The 19,421-nt window shown below is 43.5% G+C and overlaps 1 protein-coding gene across 1 annotated transcript in view; it reads right to left on the reverse strand.

Moving 5' to 3' along the window:
• Positions 1-19,421, reverse strand: part of LOC111963856 (laminin, gamma 3) — a 233,650-nt gene that overhangs the window by 28,649 nt on the left and 185,580 nt on the right. Inside the window, exons 13-14 of the mRNA XM_023987408.2 lie at positions 2,071-2,259; positions 919-1,164 (exon numbers count right to left, since the gene is read on the reverse strand). Coding sequence (XP_023843176.1) covers positions 919-1,164; positions 2,071-2,259 — 435 coding nt within the window. The remainder of the gene's footprint in view (positions 1-918; positions 1,165-2,070; positions 2,260-19,421) is intronic.

Here is a 19,421-nt window from a genome sequence, read left to right on the forward strand (position 1 = left end):
TCCCTATATAGTGCACTACTTTTGTGCACTATGTAGCGAATAGGGTGCCATGTATGATGCAAACTCTGCTCAGCCCTGGGGTTATAGATGGAACAGCTCAGGTACTTCTGGGGGACAAAGACATTACGTACATCTCTCTCTCTATCTTTCTCGCTCTTTGTGTCTCTATTCCTATCACTGCCTCTATCTCTCTCTATCTCCGTGTCTCTATTTCTCTCTGTCGTTTCTGGCACTCTTTAGCTTTCTCTTTATATCGTTTTCGCACTCATACATCTGCAGTATTCAAATCCTCCAAGGCTCTTCATGTATATCAGGAGAAAAAAGTGTATTTAAAGTTGAAACTTTTCTCTTTCTATTCATCCATTATAATGGAGACAAAGTACTGCAGTTGGAATGTCAGTTCGTCAGGGCAGACTGCTCTCCGCTTCTTTCTCTGAACCACGTTCAACTGACACTATTTCCTTATAGGTCTATGACTTCTATTCACTCAGAGAGAGAGAGCCTGTAAAGAAAATGTTCTCTCACGTTACAACAACTGTGGAGTTCCTCATGGCACTTTTAACCGCAACTCTCAAGCTCTAACTTTTACAAAGAATTATTTTACTGAGAATTCCATTCATCTGCTATCAAGAATCTTTAGAATGTGAGAATTGCTGAAGTCAAGTCAATAGTACAGTATGAGGAAAGAACTTGTTCAACCCTCAAGAAAAGCTCACTATAAATCCACACATAAAAGGCACATGTACACAGACACACAAACACACATTGATGCACACAAACAAATGATATAACACATTGAAATACATTCATTGTCAATACATTCTACATTTTTTATTTTGTATTTCTCCTTAATAATTAAAAAACCTATGTCACAGTAACCCATCCCTATATACGCCCTTCCCAAGTTCACACACTCACGTTTGCACTTCCCGGCCATCGTCCGGTCCATGGCATCTCCATAGTAACCGCGTCGACAACGTTGACAGTGGTCTCCCTCGGTGTGTCCCAGACACTTGAAGCAGCGGCCCGTCATGTGATCACACACGCCCAGCGCGTTGGGGTCCACATTACCGTTACAGTCACACCGCTCGCACTGCCGAACCAGCCCAGAACGGCCCAGGGGGTCGCCGTGGAAACCGTCCTCACACAACTCACACCTGGTTCCTGAGGAGAGACGATGTTTGTGTTTGTGTGTGGGTTTCGGTGGCCATTTTAATTTCAACCTAAATCAATATTTTTCAGACAAACTTCAAATTCAGTTATATGAAATTCTTGTAATGAATAAACGATCCCGACCTGACAAGGGAATATGTTTTAATTCACACACTGTGCTCTACACATGCTAGGAGCAAGATCAATTTAATCAAGACAGCGAGGACAGTTAGCTATCACCAGCAAGGTTTTTATAAATCCAATTTGTGGAAATCCGCTCCACTGAGCAAACAATAAACTTCAAGGTTGTGTCCCAAATGGCACCCTATTCCCTACTATATAGGGCAGGGGTGGGCAAACTGTTTTGCTCGAGGGACCCACATCGGGATTTTGAAAAACAACGGAGGGCCGCATTTTTTGGTCGGACCAATTGTTTGTTAATAAAATCAATTTGCGGGGGCCTCTCGAGTGTGATGCAGTGCCTTAGACTGCTGCGCCAGTGCTTGAGGCATCACTATAGACCTGGGTTCGATCCCTGGCTGTGTCACAGCTGGCCCGTGACTGGGAGACCCATGAGGAGGCGCACAATTGGCCCAGCGTCGTCCGGGTTAGGAGAGGGTTTGGCAAGCCGAGATTTCCTTGTCCCATCGCGCTCGACCTTCGCCTGTCCCGAGTTCGTATGGGAGTTGCAGCGATGGGACAAGACTGTAACTACCAATTGGATACCACAAATTATTATTATTTAAAAAAATGATGTCTCGTGGGCCAGATTGGTCGGGTCGGGTCGGTACTTTGCTCCCCCTTGATATAGGGATTAAGGTGACATTTGGGACCCAACCCAGGTTGGGGGAATGGCATGGTTTGTTCCCATTACCAGACATCTAACAGTAATCGAACAGTAACAGTAATTCATCTCACCCCTCTGTCCCAAAGGGCAGTTGGTACAGACCACGTCCCCAATCTCCATAATTTGAGCACAGCTGGTGCGGTCCGGGCAGGGGCAAGTTTGACAGTCGTTGGTCGTGCCAATCAGCGCGTTGCCATAGTAACCATCCAGGCAGCGCTCGCAGGTTGGTCCTGTGGTGAAATCGGCACACTTACACACACCTGCGTGGGGTAGAGAGAGAAGGAGAGACGGAGACCGTTACAACTCACTAAAGCGCACACAGGACCATCATACTGAATCTCAGTAGCAGACACAGATGAATGACTCCGAGACATGTGACTGAGACTGGTGGTACTTGTGAGTGGGAAAGCAGCAACTATTCAATACACTTGAAGGTACCCAGCTATCCATCCACCTCCCTCTCTCACCTCACTCACTCCACTTTCATTCTCTCTCTTTTTCACAGGCAAAAGCTAGCGCGAACCTGAGCGTGTGCACACACGCTTGCGCACACACACACACACACACACACACACCAAGGAGGATGGATGCTGTATTGATTTTCTCCTCTGACAGATCCAGGCCACAGTGAGTAGAGTTCCCCTTACCACCAGCAGGGTGCGCTGTGTCTCTGTCTCTAGCCAGCTGTCTGCACCATACACGTAGCTCTCCACACAGGCACAGCAGAACGAGAGAACAATAAGAGGAAACAGCCAATACTGAAACCCAGTCCTCCACCGGAGAGAGAGATGTGCAGAAATAACTGGTCTAAATTCACTATAATTGCTTTGGGTAAAATAAGAGCTGGATTCAGACAGAAAGACCTTCAAGAAGTAAACCAATTCACCCCAAGTGAGAGATTACCATATGTTTTATGTCCTAAAAACAAACTGTTAAATCCATATGTCTTATAGAGCCTCAGGGAAAACAACTCTGGGCTTTACGCATGTAGCTACAGCTCTTCACATATATAATACATCTGGTTTCCATAGAAATGGATTTTATGAACTTTTGACCACTCATCTAGTTTTTCTCTGTTTGCTGGGATAATTAGCCACAGAGCTGTAACTGTTAAATATGCTCATTACGATGGAGAATTATAGTTTGAATAATAAACACTCTCCAAACCCAAACGTAAGTAAAAAATAAACTAGGCCTACAATTCAATATAAACCTAATCAAACTTCACTTCACATATGTTGCAATTATGTGAATAGTTATGTTCACGATTCAAATCTTTAAGAGTCTAAGCTGGGGATAACATATGGAATTGTTTTAAGATGGTCAAACCAAGTATCATTTAGCTACTTCATTTGGAATTTTAGGACCCCTTCAGGTATCAAACAAATATACAAACAAAATATTTGGTCAAACATTGAATAACCCAGAAAACTGCTAAAAATAGCCCATATGAACATATGTAGCCTAAGAAACATGGACCATAAAGTCAATAACTTGCTTGTAACAGATGACATTCATATATCTCTGAAACTCACTTAGATAATACCTTTGATGATACAGTGGTAGCAATACATGGTTCTAACATCTACTGAAAAGACAGAAGTGCCAACGGAGGCGGTGTTGCGGTCTATATTCAGAACCACATTCCTGTAAAGCTTAGAGACGATCTCATGTTAAATACTGTTGACGTAATATGGCTACAGGTTCATCTGCCTCACCTAAAGCCCATTAGTGTGGGAAGCTGCTATAGACCACCAAGTGCTAACAATCAGTGTCTGGATAATATGTGTGAAATGCTTGATAATGTATGTGATATCACCACAGAAGTATATTTTCTGGGTGATTTAAATATTGACGGGCTATCATCAAGCTGCCCACTCAGGAAAAAAGTTCAAACTGTAACCAGTGCCTGCAACCTGGATCAGGTTGTCAGTCAACCTACCAGGTTAGTTGCAAACAGCACAGGAATTAAATCATCAACATGTATTGATCACATCTTTACTAATGCTGCAGATATTTGCTTTGAAGCAGTATCCAAATCCATAGTGATCACAATTTAATAGCCATATCTAAGAAAAGCAAAGTTCCAAAGGCCGGGCCTAATAATGTGTATAAGAGGTCAATCAATCAATCAAATGTATTTATAAAGCCCTTCTTACATCAGCTGATGTCACAAAGTGCTGTACAGAAACCCAGCCTAAAACCCTGAACAGCAAGCAATGCAGGTGTAGAAGCACAGGGGCTAGAGGTCATACAAGAAGTTTTGTAGTGATTCATATGTTGATGATGTAAAGAATATTTGCTGGTCTGTGGTGTGTAATGAGGAGCAACCAGACTCTGCACTTGACGCATTTATGGAACTACTTATTCCAGTTATAATAAGCACGCAGCCATTAAGAAAATGACTGTAAAAACGGTTAAATCCCCTTGGATTGATGAGGAATTTAAAAATTGTATGGTTGAAGGTATGGCAATTAAGTCTGGCAGCCCAACTGATTGGCAAACGTATTGCAAATTAAGATCATGTGACTAAACTAAATAAAAATAAGAATAAACTATACTATGAAACAAAGATAAACTATATACAGAATGATAGTAAAAAGCTTTGGGGCACCTTAAATGAAATTATGTAAAAAAGCCAACTCGGCTCCTTCATTCATTGAATCAGATGGCTCATTTATCACAAAGCCCACTGATATTGCAAACTACTTTAATGACTTTTTAATTGGCAAGATAAGCAAACGTAGGGATGACATGCCAGCAACAAACGCTGACACTACACATCCAAGTATATCGGACCAAATTATGAAAGACAAGAATTGTACTTTTGAATTCCGTAAAGTCAGTGTGAAAAAGGTGAAAAAAATATTGTTGTCTATCAACAATGACAAGCCACTGGGGTCTGACAATCTGGATGGAAAATTACTGACGATAATAGCAGACGATATTTCTCCTATGTGCCACATCTTCAATTTAAGCCTACTAGAGAGCGTGTGCCCTCAGACCTGGAGGGAAGCTAAAGTCATTCCGCTACCCAAAAATAGTAAAGCCCCCTTTACTGGCTCAAATAGCCGACCAATCAGACTATTACCAACCCTTAGTCAACTTCTGGAAAAACTAGTGTTTGACCAGACTCAAAGCTATTTCACAGCAAACAAATTGACAACAGAATTTCACCATGCTTATAGGGAAGGACACTCAACAAGCACAGCACTTACACAAATGACTGATGATTGGCTGAGAGAAATTGATCATAAAATGATTGTGGGGGCTGTCTTGTTAGACTTCAGTGTAGCTTTTGACATTATCGATCATAGTCTGCTGCTGGAAAAACGCATGTGTTATGGCTTTACACCCCCTGCTATATTGTGGATAAAGAGTTACTTGTCTAACAGAACACAGAGGGTGTTCTTTAATGGAAGCCTCTCAAAAATAATCTAGTTAGAATCAGGAATCACCCAAGGGGAGCTGTTAAGGCTCAGTTTTTACTAATGACCTGCCACTGACTTTGAGTAAAGCTAGAGTGTCTATGTATGCGGATGACTCAACACTACCCACGTCAGCAACTTCAGCGACTGAAATGACTGCAACACTCAACAAAGAGCTGCAGTTWGTTTCAGAGTGGGTGGCAAAGAATACGTTAGCCCTAAATATTTCTAAAACTAAAAGCATTGTATTTGGAACGAAACACTCACTAAACCCTAGACCTCAACTAAATCTTGTAATAAATCATGTGGAAATTGAGAAAATTGAGATTACTAAACTGCTCGGAGTAACCATATATTGTAAATTGTCATGGTCAAAACATATTGATGCATTAGTAGCTAAGATGGGGAGAAGTCTGTCCGTAATAAAGCTCTGCCTTCTTAACAACACTATCAACAAGGCAGGTCCTACAAGCCCTAGTTTCGTCGCACCTTGACTACTGTTCAGTCGTGTGGTCAGGTGCCACAAAAAAGGACTTAGGAAAATTGCAATTGGCTCAGAACAGGGCGGCACGGCTGGCCCTTGGATGTACACAGATAGCTAATATTAATAATATGCATGTCAAACTCTCCTGGATGAGAGATTGACTTCATCACTACTTTTATTTATGAGAGGTACTGACATGTTGAATGCACTGAGCTGTCTGTCTAAACTACTGGCACACAGCTCAGACACCCATGCATACCCCACAAGACATGCCACAAGAGGTCTCTTCACAGTCCCCAAGTCCAGAACAGACTATGGGAGGCGCACAGGACTACATAGAGCAATGACTATATGGAACTCTATTCCACATCAAGTAACTGACGCAAACAGTAAAATTAGATATAAAAAACAGATTAAAAACACCTTCTGGAACATCGGGGATTGTCAAGCAACACAAACATTGGCACAGACACATGCGCACCCACGCACCCACACCCACACACACACACACACACACACACACACACACACACACCACCACCACACACACACACACACACACACACACACACACACACACACACGATAACATACGCACTATACATACACATGGATTTAGTACTGTAGAAATGTGGTAGTGGTGGAGTAGGGGCCTGAGGGCACACAGTGTGTTGTGAAATTTGGCAGCAGGTAATGGGGATCCATAATAAATACAAATACAAATAGCCGATAGAAACACATTGAATAACAGATGCATTCATGGAAAAACAAACAGTCAAAGAATACGTTTGTTTTAGTGCCTGTCCTATTTCTGAGAGATAAGAGAAAGATCAGGGGATTTTTTATTTATGGCACTAAACTACTTCCATATATACTTCCATTCATTTTTTTTTTACTGGTACCGGGATACCTTCAGACGAGGCTTTTGGGCATCCTAGAGCAAAACATGTACGTGTTCGTGAGAGTCTCACCTTTCCATAGAGGGGTCATACTATTGTGTAGCCCAAACTGTTCAAATGCTACAGACAGAAGGTTGGTAGATCGGCGGTACTGACTTCAGAAGAGTCCCGTGACGCTTGTTGGGGTCATAGAGCAAAACGGAGGACACCATCATGTTTGGGAGAGTCTCATCTTTCCAGAGTGGTCATACCGTTCAGACGCTACAGAGCTTTCGTGAGAAGACCGATTTTCGGGATGTCTCATAGTCTGACAAACACCACTGTAGCTCGGCCACCTTCCACTGCAGATGCGGAAGACTGCGATTGATGGATGCGGGGGAACGAGACGCAGCCCATGCAAAAAATATATATATTCCCATCTTAAACAGTCAGATTTTGATGGAGATGTTTTTATTATGCTAATGTATTTTTTTGAGAGGGCACGGACAACGACTGTAGGGGGTAAAATATGTACATGAGTATTCAAGTATATTTCAAGGTAATTGTGAACTGTGTCTATTCCTTTGGTGTTTGAGTGGTCTACTCAGCCGCGACACACACAGACATACACACACACGCTCAAGCCTACCTGACGAGCTAACCTACATCTGTGCTCGCTTCTAGGCAAATAACACTGAAACATGCATGAGAGCACCAGCTGTACCGGAAGACTTTGTGATCACGCTCTCTGCAGCCAATGTGACTAAGACCTTTAGACCGGTCAACATTCACAAGGCTGCAGGGCCAGACAGATTACCAGGACGTGTACTGCGAGCATGCGCTGACCAACTGACAAGTGTCTTCACTGACATTTTCAACCTCTACCTGTCTGTAGAGTCTGTAATGCCAACATGTTTTAAGCAGACCACCGTAGTGCCTGTGCCTAATAACACTAAGGTAACCTGCCTAAATGACTACCGACCCGTAGCACTCACGTCTGTAGCCATGAAGTGCTTTGAAAGGCTGGTCATGGCTCACATCAACACCATCATCCCAGAAACCCTAGACCCACTCCAATTTGCATACCGCCCCAACAGATCCACCGATGATGCCATCTCTATTGCACTCCACATGGCCCTTTCCCACCTGGACAAAAGGAACACCTATGTGAGAATGCTATTCATTGACTACAGCTCAGCGTTGAACACCATAGAGCCCTCAAAGCTCATCAATAAGCTAAGGACCCTGGGACTAAACACCTCCCTCTGCAACTGGATCAGGTGGTAAGGGTAGGTAACAACACACCCGCCACAGTGATCCTCAACACAGGGGCCCCTCAAGGGTGCGTGCTCAGCCCCATCCTGTACTCCCTGTTCACTCATGACTGCACGGCCAGGCACAACTCCAATGCCATCATTACATTTGCAGATGACACCACAGTGGTAGGCCTGATCACCGACAACAACGAGACAGCCTATAGGGAGGAGGTCGGAGACGTGGCCGTGTGATGCCAGGACAACAACCTCTCCCTCAACATGATCAAGACAAATGAGATGATTGTGGACTACAGGATAAAGAGGACCAAGCATGCCCCCATTCTCATCGACGGGGCTGCGGTGGAGCAGGTTGAGAGCTTCAAGTTCCTTGGTGTCCACATCACCAACAAACTAACATGGTCCAAGCACACCATGACAGTCGTGAAGCGGGCAGGCCAGAACCTATTCCCCCTCAGGAGACTGAAAGGATTTGGCATGGGTCCTCAGATCCTCAAAAGGTTCTACAGCTGCACCATTGAGAGCATCCTGACTGGTATGGCAACTGCTCGGCCTCCGACCGCAAGGCACTACAGAGGTTAGTGCGAATGGCCCAGTACATCACTGGACCTCTGTTTATTTTTATTTATTTTACCAGGTAAGTTGACTGAGAACACGTTCTCATATACAGCAACGACCTGGGGAATAGTGTCACGGCTCCTCCTCTGCAGTGCAGGGGGCGGTTCCTCCTGCAGGCAGAGGAGGGTCGATAGTGATTGGAGTCACCTGGGCTCAGGGTATTTATAAACTGTTTCACTAATCAACTCTCTCTCTCTCTCTCTGCTCCTCCAGGTATGCTCATGATTTGTTTGTTCCTTTGTAGTTTTGCATAGTTTTCACTCAGTCATGTTCACACACACATATTCACGCATCCATGCACTTTACATACACCTTACATTATGATACTTCCACACCTCATTCCTTTTTCTTAGTTTAAGTTAATAGTTTGTTTATAATAAAGAACACTTTTAAATTGGCCTATACCTGTTGTTCGTGTCCCCTCATTTTTGTCACGGGCTATGAGCCGGCTTGTGACAATAGTTACAGGGGAGAGGAGGGGGATGAATAAGCCAATTGTAAGCTGGGGATGATTAGGTGACCGTGATGGTATGAGGGACAGCTTGGGAATTTAGCCAGGACACCAGGGTTAACACCCCTACTCTTACAATAAGTGCCATGGGATCTTTAATGACCTCAGAGAGTCAGGACACCCGTTTAACGTCCCATCCAAAAGACACCATAAGGAATTGGGATTTTTTTTTTTTTAGACCTGAAGAAAGGGTGCCTCCTACCGGCCCTCCAACACCACCTGGTCTCCCATCCAGGGACAGACCAGGACCAACCCTGCTTGGCTTCAGAAGCAAGCCAGCAGTGGGATGCAGGGTGGTATTCTGCTGGCAGCAGTTAGTACCAGTGCCAGCACCCCCCCCCCCCTGTATATGTTATTTTTTACTGCCGCTCTTTAAATACTTGTTACATTTATCTATACCAGGCGGTGTCAGAGGAAGGCCCTAAAAATTGTCAAAGACTCCAGCCACCGTAATCATAGACTGTTCTCCCTGCTAACACATGGCAAGCGGTACCGGAGTGCCAAGTCTAGGTCCAAGAGGCTTCTAAACAGCTACTACCCCCAAGCCATAAGACTCCTGAACATCTAGTCAAATGGCTACCCAGACTATTTGCATTGCCCCCCCCCCATCTCCACACCACTGCCACTCTCTGTTGTCATCTATGCATAGTCACTTTAATTAATTCTATCTACATGTACATACTACCTCAACTAACCGGTGCCCCCGCACATTGACTCTGTACCGGCACCCCCCTGTATATATATATATTTTTTTACTGCTGCTCTTTAATTACTTGTTACATTTATCTCTTATTCTTATTTTTTTTAACTGCACTGTCAGTTAGGGGCTCGTAAGTAAGCATTTCAGTGTAAGGTCTACACCTGTTGTATTTGGCGCATGTGACTAATACAATTTGATTTGATTTGAATCTAAATAAACATCTCTCCTCAGGGAGAGCACTCCAGTTGCAAGACGGGCGGGTAACATAAAATCCATCTCTCACCTTAACACACCCCTAAATAGGTCACTCTATACCTCACCCCAGCTGCCATGGCAACATATTCAATACCTAACCCACCCTAAGGTTTAGGAGACCCAGCAGTTTAGTAAACCAACTGCACATCAAACCCAGAGCTAAAATCACCTCAAACTACCTCTGGTCCAGACAGCTATACACACTCCAACAGTAAAACCATTTAACATTCATATTCAATAACCTGTTAAATATTTTGAAGGTCCAAATATCAAAGCCCATCTAATACTGTAGTGATAGAAAGCTTCCTTCCTGGTTCAATGAATGGCCAACAGGCCTATACGTCAGTATGATTAAATAGGACTTTTTAAAGCTATTAACTATATAGCCGATTTTAGTTCAAATCATCAAGTCTATCTTGAGCGAGCAAAGATTATTGCTATTGGGTCAGTGAAGCCGCTTCCTGTCTTCCTTTGTTGCTAAGACGAAGTTCTACRTCTCAAATGGGACCCTATTCCCTATATAGTGCACTACCTTTGACCAGGGCCCATAGGGCCATTTTGGACACAGACACTAAGACAAAGTGCTGCCAACTAACTTCACAGATATGTACCGTATGCAAGAAGCTACATTGATCACACAGCCTTTAAGGAAACCCTAATTAGCCTGTAGTTTAATGAAGTGTGGAGCGCTACGCTAGCTAACAGCATGGTAAAAATAATTACGTGTGCGTCCCAAAATGCATCCTGTTCCCTATGTAGTGCACTATTTCTGACCAGGGCCAAGAGGTAATGCACTGCATTGGGAATAGGGTGCCGTTTGGGACGTAGCCTATTAGTTCTTCACTGAGGTGCCTAATACTAATTCTTGATATTCAAGCATGTAATACCAGTCATTCATAATTGTTCTCCATAAGACAAAGAGTTGGGGTTTATTGCAACGCACTAAGGACGTAGTGTAGTCATACCGATTGTGGGTCCGTGTCTCTGTCAAATGAGCCATGCTAGACTTAATGTTCAGAATGTGCTGACAGACAGTACAGCTTGTGAAGACGAACGAGCACAGTTCAGAGTTACTGAGGCTCATCCTCCATGGGACTGGACAAGTATTTCTATTCCTTTTAGTTCAGTGCTTCTTCTGTAAAGATAACAGTTCTGCTTGGTCACCAACAAATCGCCTCAATCATCATCATCTTCATCATCACCTTCATCATCATYCACCCAATCGTCATTGCTTCATTACATTCATGTAAAATCAAGGTTAAAATTTGTACTGCAGCTGTTTTAAAATCAATTGCACCTCCACTAATTGAATTGAAATAGGAATCTGTGTAAATAGAGACTAGTTCCCCCATTCATCAGTCATGGTTGACGTTTCTAGCTAGTCTGTAAGATGGCCCTGCAGTGGATAGCAGCCATCTTACGGGCTCCTGACAATTCTGCTATTATGTGTGCTTTTTTTTTTTACACTGATCATAACTTTTTTTGTACAGAATGATTGCGCCATCATTTCCTATGAGTGRAAACAGCTTCAGGACATCAGAACAGCGATCACTAACCTCGATTTGGACGAAAATGTCTACTTCAACAAGTCGGCAGCTCTGGACCTTCTATTTACTCCAGACCAGTCCCGAATCCCCGGGACACGAAAGATGAAGCGGCTGTGAAAGAGAGGCAGGCGAGCCGGCATCCTGACGAGACTACGTCGGCGAGCGAATAGACCGTCATTGCCCTCTGTTCTATTGATGAACGTGCAGTCACTGGAGAACAAACTGGATGAACTCCATTCGAGACTACACTATCAACGGGTCCTGAAACTGCAATATCCTATATTTCTCAGAGTCGTGGCTGAAAAAGTACATGGCTAGGAATCTGTATAAATAGAGACTAGTTCCCCCATTCATCAGTCATGGTTGAACACCAAGGTAACCTGCCTAAATGACTATCGCCCCGTAGCACTCACATCTATAGCCATGAAATGTTTTGAAAGGCTGGTCATGGCTCACATCAACACCATCATCCTAGACACCCTGGACCCACTCCAATTTGCATACTGCCCCAACAGATCCACAGATGACGCAATCTCTACTGCACTCCACACTGCCCTCACCAACCTGGACAAAATTGATATCTAAGTAAGAATGCTGTCCATTGACTACAGCTTAACATTCAACACCACAGTCCCCTCCAAGCTCATCACCAAGCTCGGAGGCCCTGGGACTGAAGATCTCACTCTGCAATTGGAATGGATCATGCACTTCCTGAAGGGCTGCCACCAGGTGGTGAGGGTAGGCAACAACACATCCGCCACGCTGATCCTCAACACGGTGGCCCTCAGGGGTGCGTGCTTAGTCCCCTCCTGTACTCCCTGTTCACCCACAACTGCGTGGCCGCGCACTACTCCAACACCATCAAGATTGCTGACGACACGACGGCGGTAGGACTGATCACCGACGATGATGAGCAGCCTATAGGGAGGTCAGAGACCTGGCAATGTGGTGCCAGGACAAGACGGCGGACTGAACACAGCGATGGAGATCGCCTCAAGATAAAATCGTAATATTCAGTATCTGTAAGTTACACTAAATATTAGCACTTCACATACTCATGGGTCATAACCTTCAATCTGGATAACAACACAAAACAAATCATAAGGCTAGAGAAATGTATCAACAATGTATCAACACCCAAATATGACGGAGAGTAAACAAGGAACACGACTCCACTACGGACACAGAAGATTTATGCTTTTCACCACCAGGAATGGTAAGGGTGGAAACTGATCTGTTAAAATGGTATAAAGGAGTTGAAGGCGAGCCTCGAGATGAGTGWCGAAAAAGATGCGACAATGGAGAAAGAAACACACAAGCTAAAAGRGACAGTCAATAAGATTGAAACGGACGTTAATGAACTTAAAAAGGTGAAGATCTTTCTGAGTGAAGCCTTACTTGACATTCAGACTAGATCTACGAGAGAAAATCTGGTACTTACTGGTATCCAAGAAAAAGAAGGCGAAGTTCCTGAAAATGTGGTAAAGGAATTCCTTCTTACAGCGCTTCAAATCCCACGTGAAGCTGTCAGCAAAATCAAACTCGAAAGTCTACACCGTTTTGGACAGAGAGCACAGAAATATGAACGCCCAATCGTTGCCAAATGTACTTTCTTTAAAGATAAAATAATGGTTTAAAGACTGGGTAAAAGACTCGCTGTCACGAAAATAGGCATGAATGATCAGTTCCCGAAGGAAATTGCAGAACGGCGCAAAGTTCTGTACCCAATCTTCAAGGAGAATAGATTAACGTCTTATGGCTGCAGGGGCAGTATTGAGTAGCTTGGATGAAAGGTGCCCAGAGTAAACGGCCTGCTCCTCAGTCCCAGTTACTAATATATGCATAGTATTATTAGTATTGGATAGAAAACACTCTGAAGTTTCTAAAACTGTTTGAATTATGTCTGTGAGTATAACACAACTCATATGGCAGGCAAAAACCTGGGAAAAAATCCAAACAGGAAGTGGAAATTCTGAGGCTGATCGAGTTTCAACCAAGATCCCATTGAAATCACAGCGAGATATGAATGAGTATTCACTTCCTACGGCTTCCATAGATGTCAACAGTCTGTAGAGCTTTGTCTGATGACTCTACTGTGAAGGGGGGCCGAAGGAGACAGGAATGAGTCACCACTGCCATGAGGTGAACATTCTTTGACCACGCGCGTTCACGTGAGAGGCCGCTCCGTTCCATCGCTCATCTGAAGTCAATGTAATTCTCCGGTTGGAGCGTTATTCAAGATTTATTTTAACAACATTCTAAAGATTGATTCAATACATCGTTTGACATGTTTCTACTGACTGTTACGGAACTTTTGGACATTTCATCAGGTTTTAGTGAACACGCTTCATGACTTTGGAATTGTTATCCAAATGCGCTAACCAAAGTAGCTAATTGGACATAAATAACGGACATTATCGAACAAATCAAGCATTTATTGTGGACCTGGGATTCCTGAAAGTGCATTGTGATGAATATCATCAAAGGTAAGGGAATATTTATCATGTAATTTCTGGTTTCTGTTGACTCCAACATGACGGCTAATTTGACTATTGTTCTGAGCTCCGTCTCAGATTAAACATCGTTTGCTTTTTCCGTAAAGTTTTTTTGAAATCTGACACAGCGGTTGCATTAAGGAGAGGTATATCTATAATTCCATCTACATTTATGATGAGTATTTCTGTTGAAACGATGTGGCTATGCAAAATCACTTGATGTTTTTGGAACTAGTGAATGTAACGCGCCAATGTAAACTCAGATTTCTTTATATAAATATGAACTTTATCAAACAAAACATACATCTATTGTGTAACATGAAGTCCTATGAGTGTCATCTGATGAAGATCATCAAAGGTTAGTGATTCATTTTATCTCTATTTGTGCTTTTTGCGACTGCTATCTTTCGCTGGAAAAATGGCTGTGCTTATTGTGGTTTGATGGTGACCTAACATAATCGTTTGTAGTGGTTTCGCTGAAAAGCATATTTGAAATCGGACACTTTGGTGGGATTAACAACAATATTACCTTTAAAATGGTATAAAACAGATGTATGTCTGAGGAATTTTAATTATGAGATTTCTGTTTTTTGAATTTGGCACGTAGCTCTTGTAGTTGACAAACTGTATATTGATAACCAAATGTTCAGAGAAACAAATACTACTCCATGGCTATTCTAAATATGACAAAGTTCCCATAGAGGAGTGGAGTAATGGAACACACAATACTAGCCATGATAGGGATTGCAATAAAAAAATATATTGAAACGCAAAAAATACAACAATTGTTAAAGAAATAATCTACAACTACACTATACCATTCTAAATAGGGAATGTTGGAAAATATTAGTATGAGACTTTCCATTTATGGTATTTTATAAATAAAATAAATCTTCAAATATAAGGAACTGGAACACAAAAGTACTCAATCAACATGGTAGAGATAAAACACAGCAAACAGGGGACATAGAAGGCACAGTATGTGGGTATGTGCAGATGTATTGTGATGGAAGGTGGGGTGTGTGTCTTTGTTTTTGGAAAAGTGTGGAGTAAGTAAGTAAGTAAGTGAAAAAGGAAAACGGTTGCAAATCTCAGAGCCCATTTGTGTTTGTGAGCAAGGGTTGTGAGAGAGTGTTTTCAATTTTGTGCAGATATGCGACATGCATTTTAAAATAAATGATAAATATAGTGTATTTATTTATTGTCCTATCATGATGGAACAGGCCCCAACCAGTAGCGGACTGGATCCGGGAGAACCAGGAAAATTCCCGATGGGCTGGTCAACCTCTGGGCCGCTGGGCCGCCTCTCTTCGTTTTTTTTTACTACTAATAAAAAAGTTGGCAAAGTTGAGCAACACGGGCCAACCCACCCCCTTTCCCCCAGGCCCGTTGGTCTATTCCAAACGAACGTCTATGCAACCCGTAGACCCGCCCCCTTTGTCTCGCTCACACCCACACCCACATTGACACTGACAGTGACAGCTCGAAAAATAGCTACAATAGAAAATGGAAAAGCAGAGTAAAAAATGTAAGGGTGGGGCTGAAAAGTTAAGAGACAAAAGAGTCAAAAGTCTTCACTGCAAGTAAATGTAAAAAAACGAACCGACTTATTTGGCAGTAGTAGTACCAGTGCCACCAACGTTAACATCGAAGTGCTAGACCGGCAAGAGGAAGATGCCACAACACAGTTTGTGTGTAACAGTGTAGACGGAGAGGACAGCGAAGCCAAAGATAGGGCAGCCGAAGCGGTAGATATATGCCTTAATGTGTTACAAATACAACATGTTAAATCAGAATTTATGCGTGAAATGCAAATACTATTGGTCAGCTACTGCTGTGTAAATGTACCAGAAAGAAAGAATTGAGGTAAAGACGTACAGTAACTGGGTGTCCAAACCGGCTAGCGGAAAAACTCAAATTTGACTTCTAGCTCAGAACGCCTAGATTTTGCAGTCCTGTGGGGATGTTGTGGGAAATGGCAATCACTTGAGTATCAGTGATTTACTGTCGTGTAATTTTACTTAGCTAAAAGTAGCATTTTCATTTGATTCTGATTGCGTTTGCCTTGTCGTTCTAAACGCTAAATTGCATTAGACATATACAAACGTTAATTAGCTCATTTTATTTCATGTCTATACAGCCATTGGTTGCAAATAGTATACATATTGTAAAACCAATCAATTCCTTTCCCTCTCAAATTCATATTTTGTGCGGGAGAATACGGCTACAGTGATTTGCTAGCTGTGATCCTCATCGCCACGGTTCCTACCACTTCACCTCTTACTAGACAACGCATTGAAACTCATCACCATGCCAACAGTCCGGTGTGAATGGCGAGTGAAGCCACACAAAAAAACGTGTTGTGTCGTCATTCATTCACTTGATATGAAATAGTGGGGCTGCTGCTGCTGTGTTTTTGGAGTTTTTCAAAATTGGGCCTTTATCAGTTAATTTATATATATTTTTATTCATATCCAGGTTGATGATAGGACCAGTCCAGTTTCAATGGAAGAGAGCATTGCGGTTGATGACAGGCCCAGTCCAGTTTCAGGGGAAGTGAGCATTGATGTTGATGACAGGCCCAGTCCAGTTTCAGGGGAAGTGAGCATTGATGTTGATGACAGGCCCAGTCCAGTTTCAGGGGAAGAGAGCATTGATGTTGATGACAGGCCCAGTCCAGTTTCAGTGGAGAGAGGATCTTTGGGGTTGATGACAGGCCCAGTCCAGTTTCAGTGGAAGAGAGCATTGAGGTTGATGACAGGCCAGTCCAGTTTTAGTGGAAGAGACGATCTTTGGGGTTGATGACAGGCCCAGTCCAGTTTCAGTGGAGAGAGCATTGAGGTTGATGACAGTCCAGTCCAGGTTTCAGTGGAAGAGAGGATCTTTGGGGTTGATGACAGGCCCAGTCCAGTTTCAGTGGAAGAGAGCATTGAGGTTGATGACAGGTCAGTCCAGGTTCAGTGGAAGAGAGGATCTTTGGGGTTGATGACAGGCCCAGTCCAGTTTCAGTGGAAGAGAGCATTGAGGTTGATGACAGGTCCAGTCCAGGTTCAGTGGAAGAGAGGATCTTTGGGGTTGATGACATGCCCAGTCCAGTTTCAGTGGAAGAGAGCATTGAGGTTAATGACAGGCCCAGCCCAGTTTCAGTGGAAGAGCGAGTCAGGGAAGGCCAGGATGCCAGACCAACTTTTGATTATTTCATGAGACCCAAGTCAGATGACATAAAAACATTTTTTTGTTTCCAACCTATGCAGGAATCAAGAAACTCTGTGGTACAGATGGTTTTGAAGACGGCACCAATCGGAAATGGCTGTCATACAATGAAGAAAGCCATGCGTTATACTGTTCAATTTGTATGGCATTTGCAAAGCCTACTGACAGCAGTATTTTAATGAGTGGAATGACGGATTGAAAACATGTCCCCAAAGGGTAGAAGAGCATGAGAAGAGAAACATGCACAGAAGTAGTGCTGAGGCATACTTTTTAAGGTCCTCCAAAGCAGACATTCAAAGTCTGCTCCGTGGCAGTCAGGTGTCTGCCCACAGAGAGCAGGTACGCAGGAGAATGCAGGTGCTGGAATGTGTCGTAGACATAGTGAAAGTCATTGGCAAGAGGGGGCTCAGATACAGGGGGATGCAGTCTGAGGCTGCGTATACATTATCGATCAAGGTCATTTCTTGGAGATGATAATACTGCTGGGAAAGTATGACGTCTGCTTGAAGGAACATCTCACTGAATTCGTTGAGAAAAGCAAGAACCCACATCAGTCTGGGGCAAAGAGGCAGAGGTTCTCTAATCACACTCCTCTCAAAAAATACTGTCAACACCGTCATTCACACAATTCGGAGCATTATCCAACAGACCACGTCAAGTGAAATTGAGCAAGCTGGAATGTTCTCTGTCCAGATCGACACAACTCAGGACGTCACTTCTCAAGACCAGTGCTCATGTGACAAACGTCGTACAAGAGAGGCTTGTGGCTGTCGTGAAGTGTGAGGCGTCCACTGGACAGTACTTTATCCAGTTGTTGACAGATGTCGTGGATAAACTCAAATTAGACATGAGCAAGTGCATTGGCAATGCTACGGATGGAGCATCCAATATGCAGGGCAAACATAAGGGCTTCTCTACGCTCTTATCCTCAAAGTCCCCCAATCAAGTGCATGTATGGTGCTATGCACATGTACTTAATCAGTTTTTTTCTGACAACTGAAATTGTCTTAGCAAGCGGGTCACTGTTTACTCTCCTTAACGACATTGCCGTATTACTCTGTGAATCCTACCAAAGAATGGATGTGTGGGAGAAGAAGAGCCAGGACAGGCGCCTATCTCCAATCGGAGAAACACGCTGGCAGGCTAAGGATAGTGCTTTGAAGAAGGTCTTTGGATCCTTTGGAAAACCAGACCAGGGTCTCTATGTTGAAGTACCCCTCACGCTATCAGCCATACAAGGACAGGCCAACATGAAGACAACTGTTCGGGTGAAGACGAGGATTTACTGAGGCTCTTCTCCGGTATGAGACGATACTGACAGCTCAAATATTTCTTTGAATATTTGAGAACATGTCACCACTGTCCAAATACCTGCAGTGGGATGGACTGCCCATCGAATGGTCGTGGCTACACAGGAAACCCTGAAAGGCATGTCAAGAGACGTTGACACCATTAAGGCAGCTACAGACACATTTGTTCAGTTTGCAAATATGAAGATCAAAGAACAGGATGAGGACACAGAGCTGGAAAAGGTGGAAGCCACTGCCACAGAAAAGGGCTTTTTTGATAGCCAAGCAACTGGTGACAATTTGCAGTATGAGCTGAGAAGCCTCGCTGTACAGTGGAAAAGACTGAAAAGTTCAGGATTGGAGGAATACATGCCTCGGACAGTGGAGGATGGCCCTGAAGGAAAAGAATAATACATTCTGCTCATCCTGCAAACAATGTCCACTGCTGAGACGTTACAACCTGCTGACTGATGAATACCATATCCTTGGCCTTGGATACAAGTTCCTACTCACCCTCTCAGATACCCAGGTAGCTTGTGAGCGAAGTTTCTCTACCTTAAAGTATATCAAGAGCAGACTCAGGAGCACTCTCTCACAACAACACCTAGAGGCCTTCATGCTGATGGCCACTGGGAAGGGCATCCTAATGGCCCTGGATACTGACAYGGTGATTGATAGAGATGCAGAGAAAAACAAGCTGGTGAGAAAATTGCTCCTCCAATCAGGTAGA

Source organism: Salvelinus sp. IW2-2015, linkage group LG5 (genome assembly GCF_002910315.2).
Source record: "Salvelinus sp. IW2-2015 linkage group LG5, ASM291031v2, whole genome shotgun sequence".
Lineage (NCBI taxonomy): Eukaryota > Metazoa > Chordata > Actinopteri > Salmoniformes > Salmonidae > Salvelinus > Salvelinus sp. IW2-2015.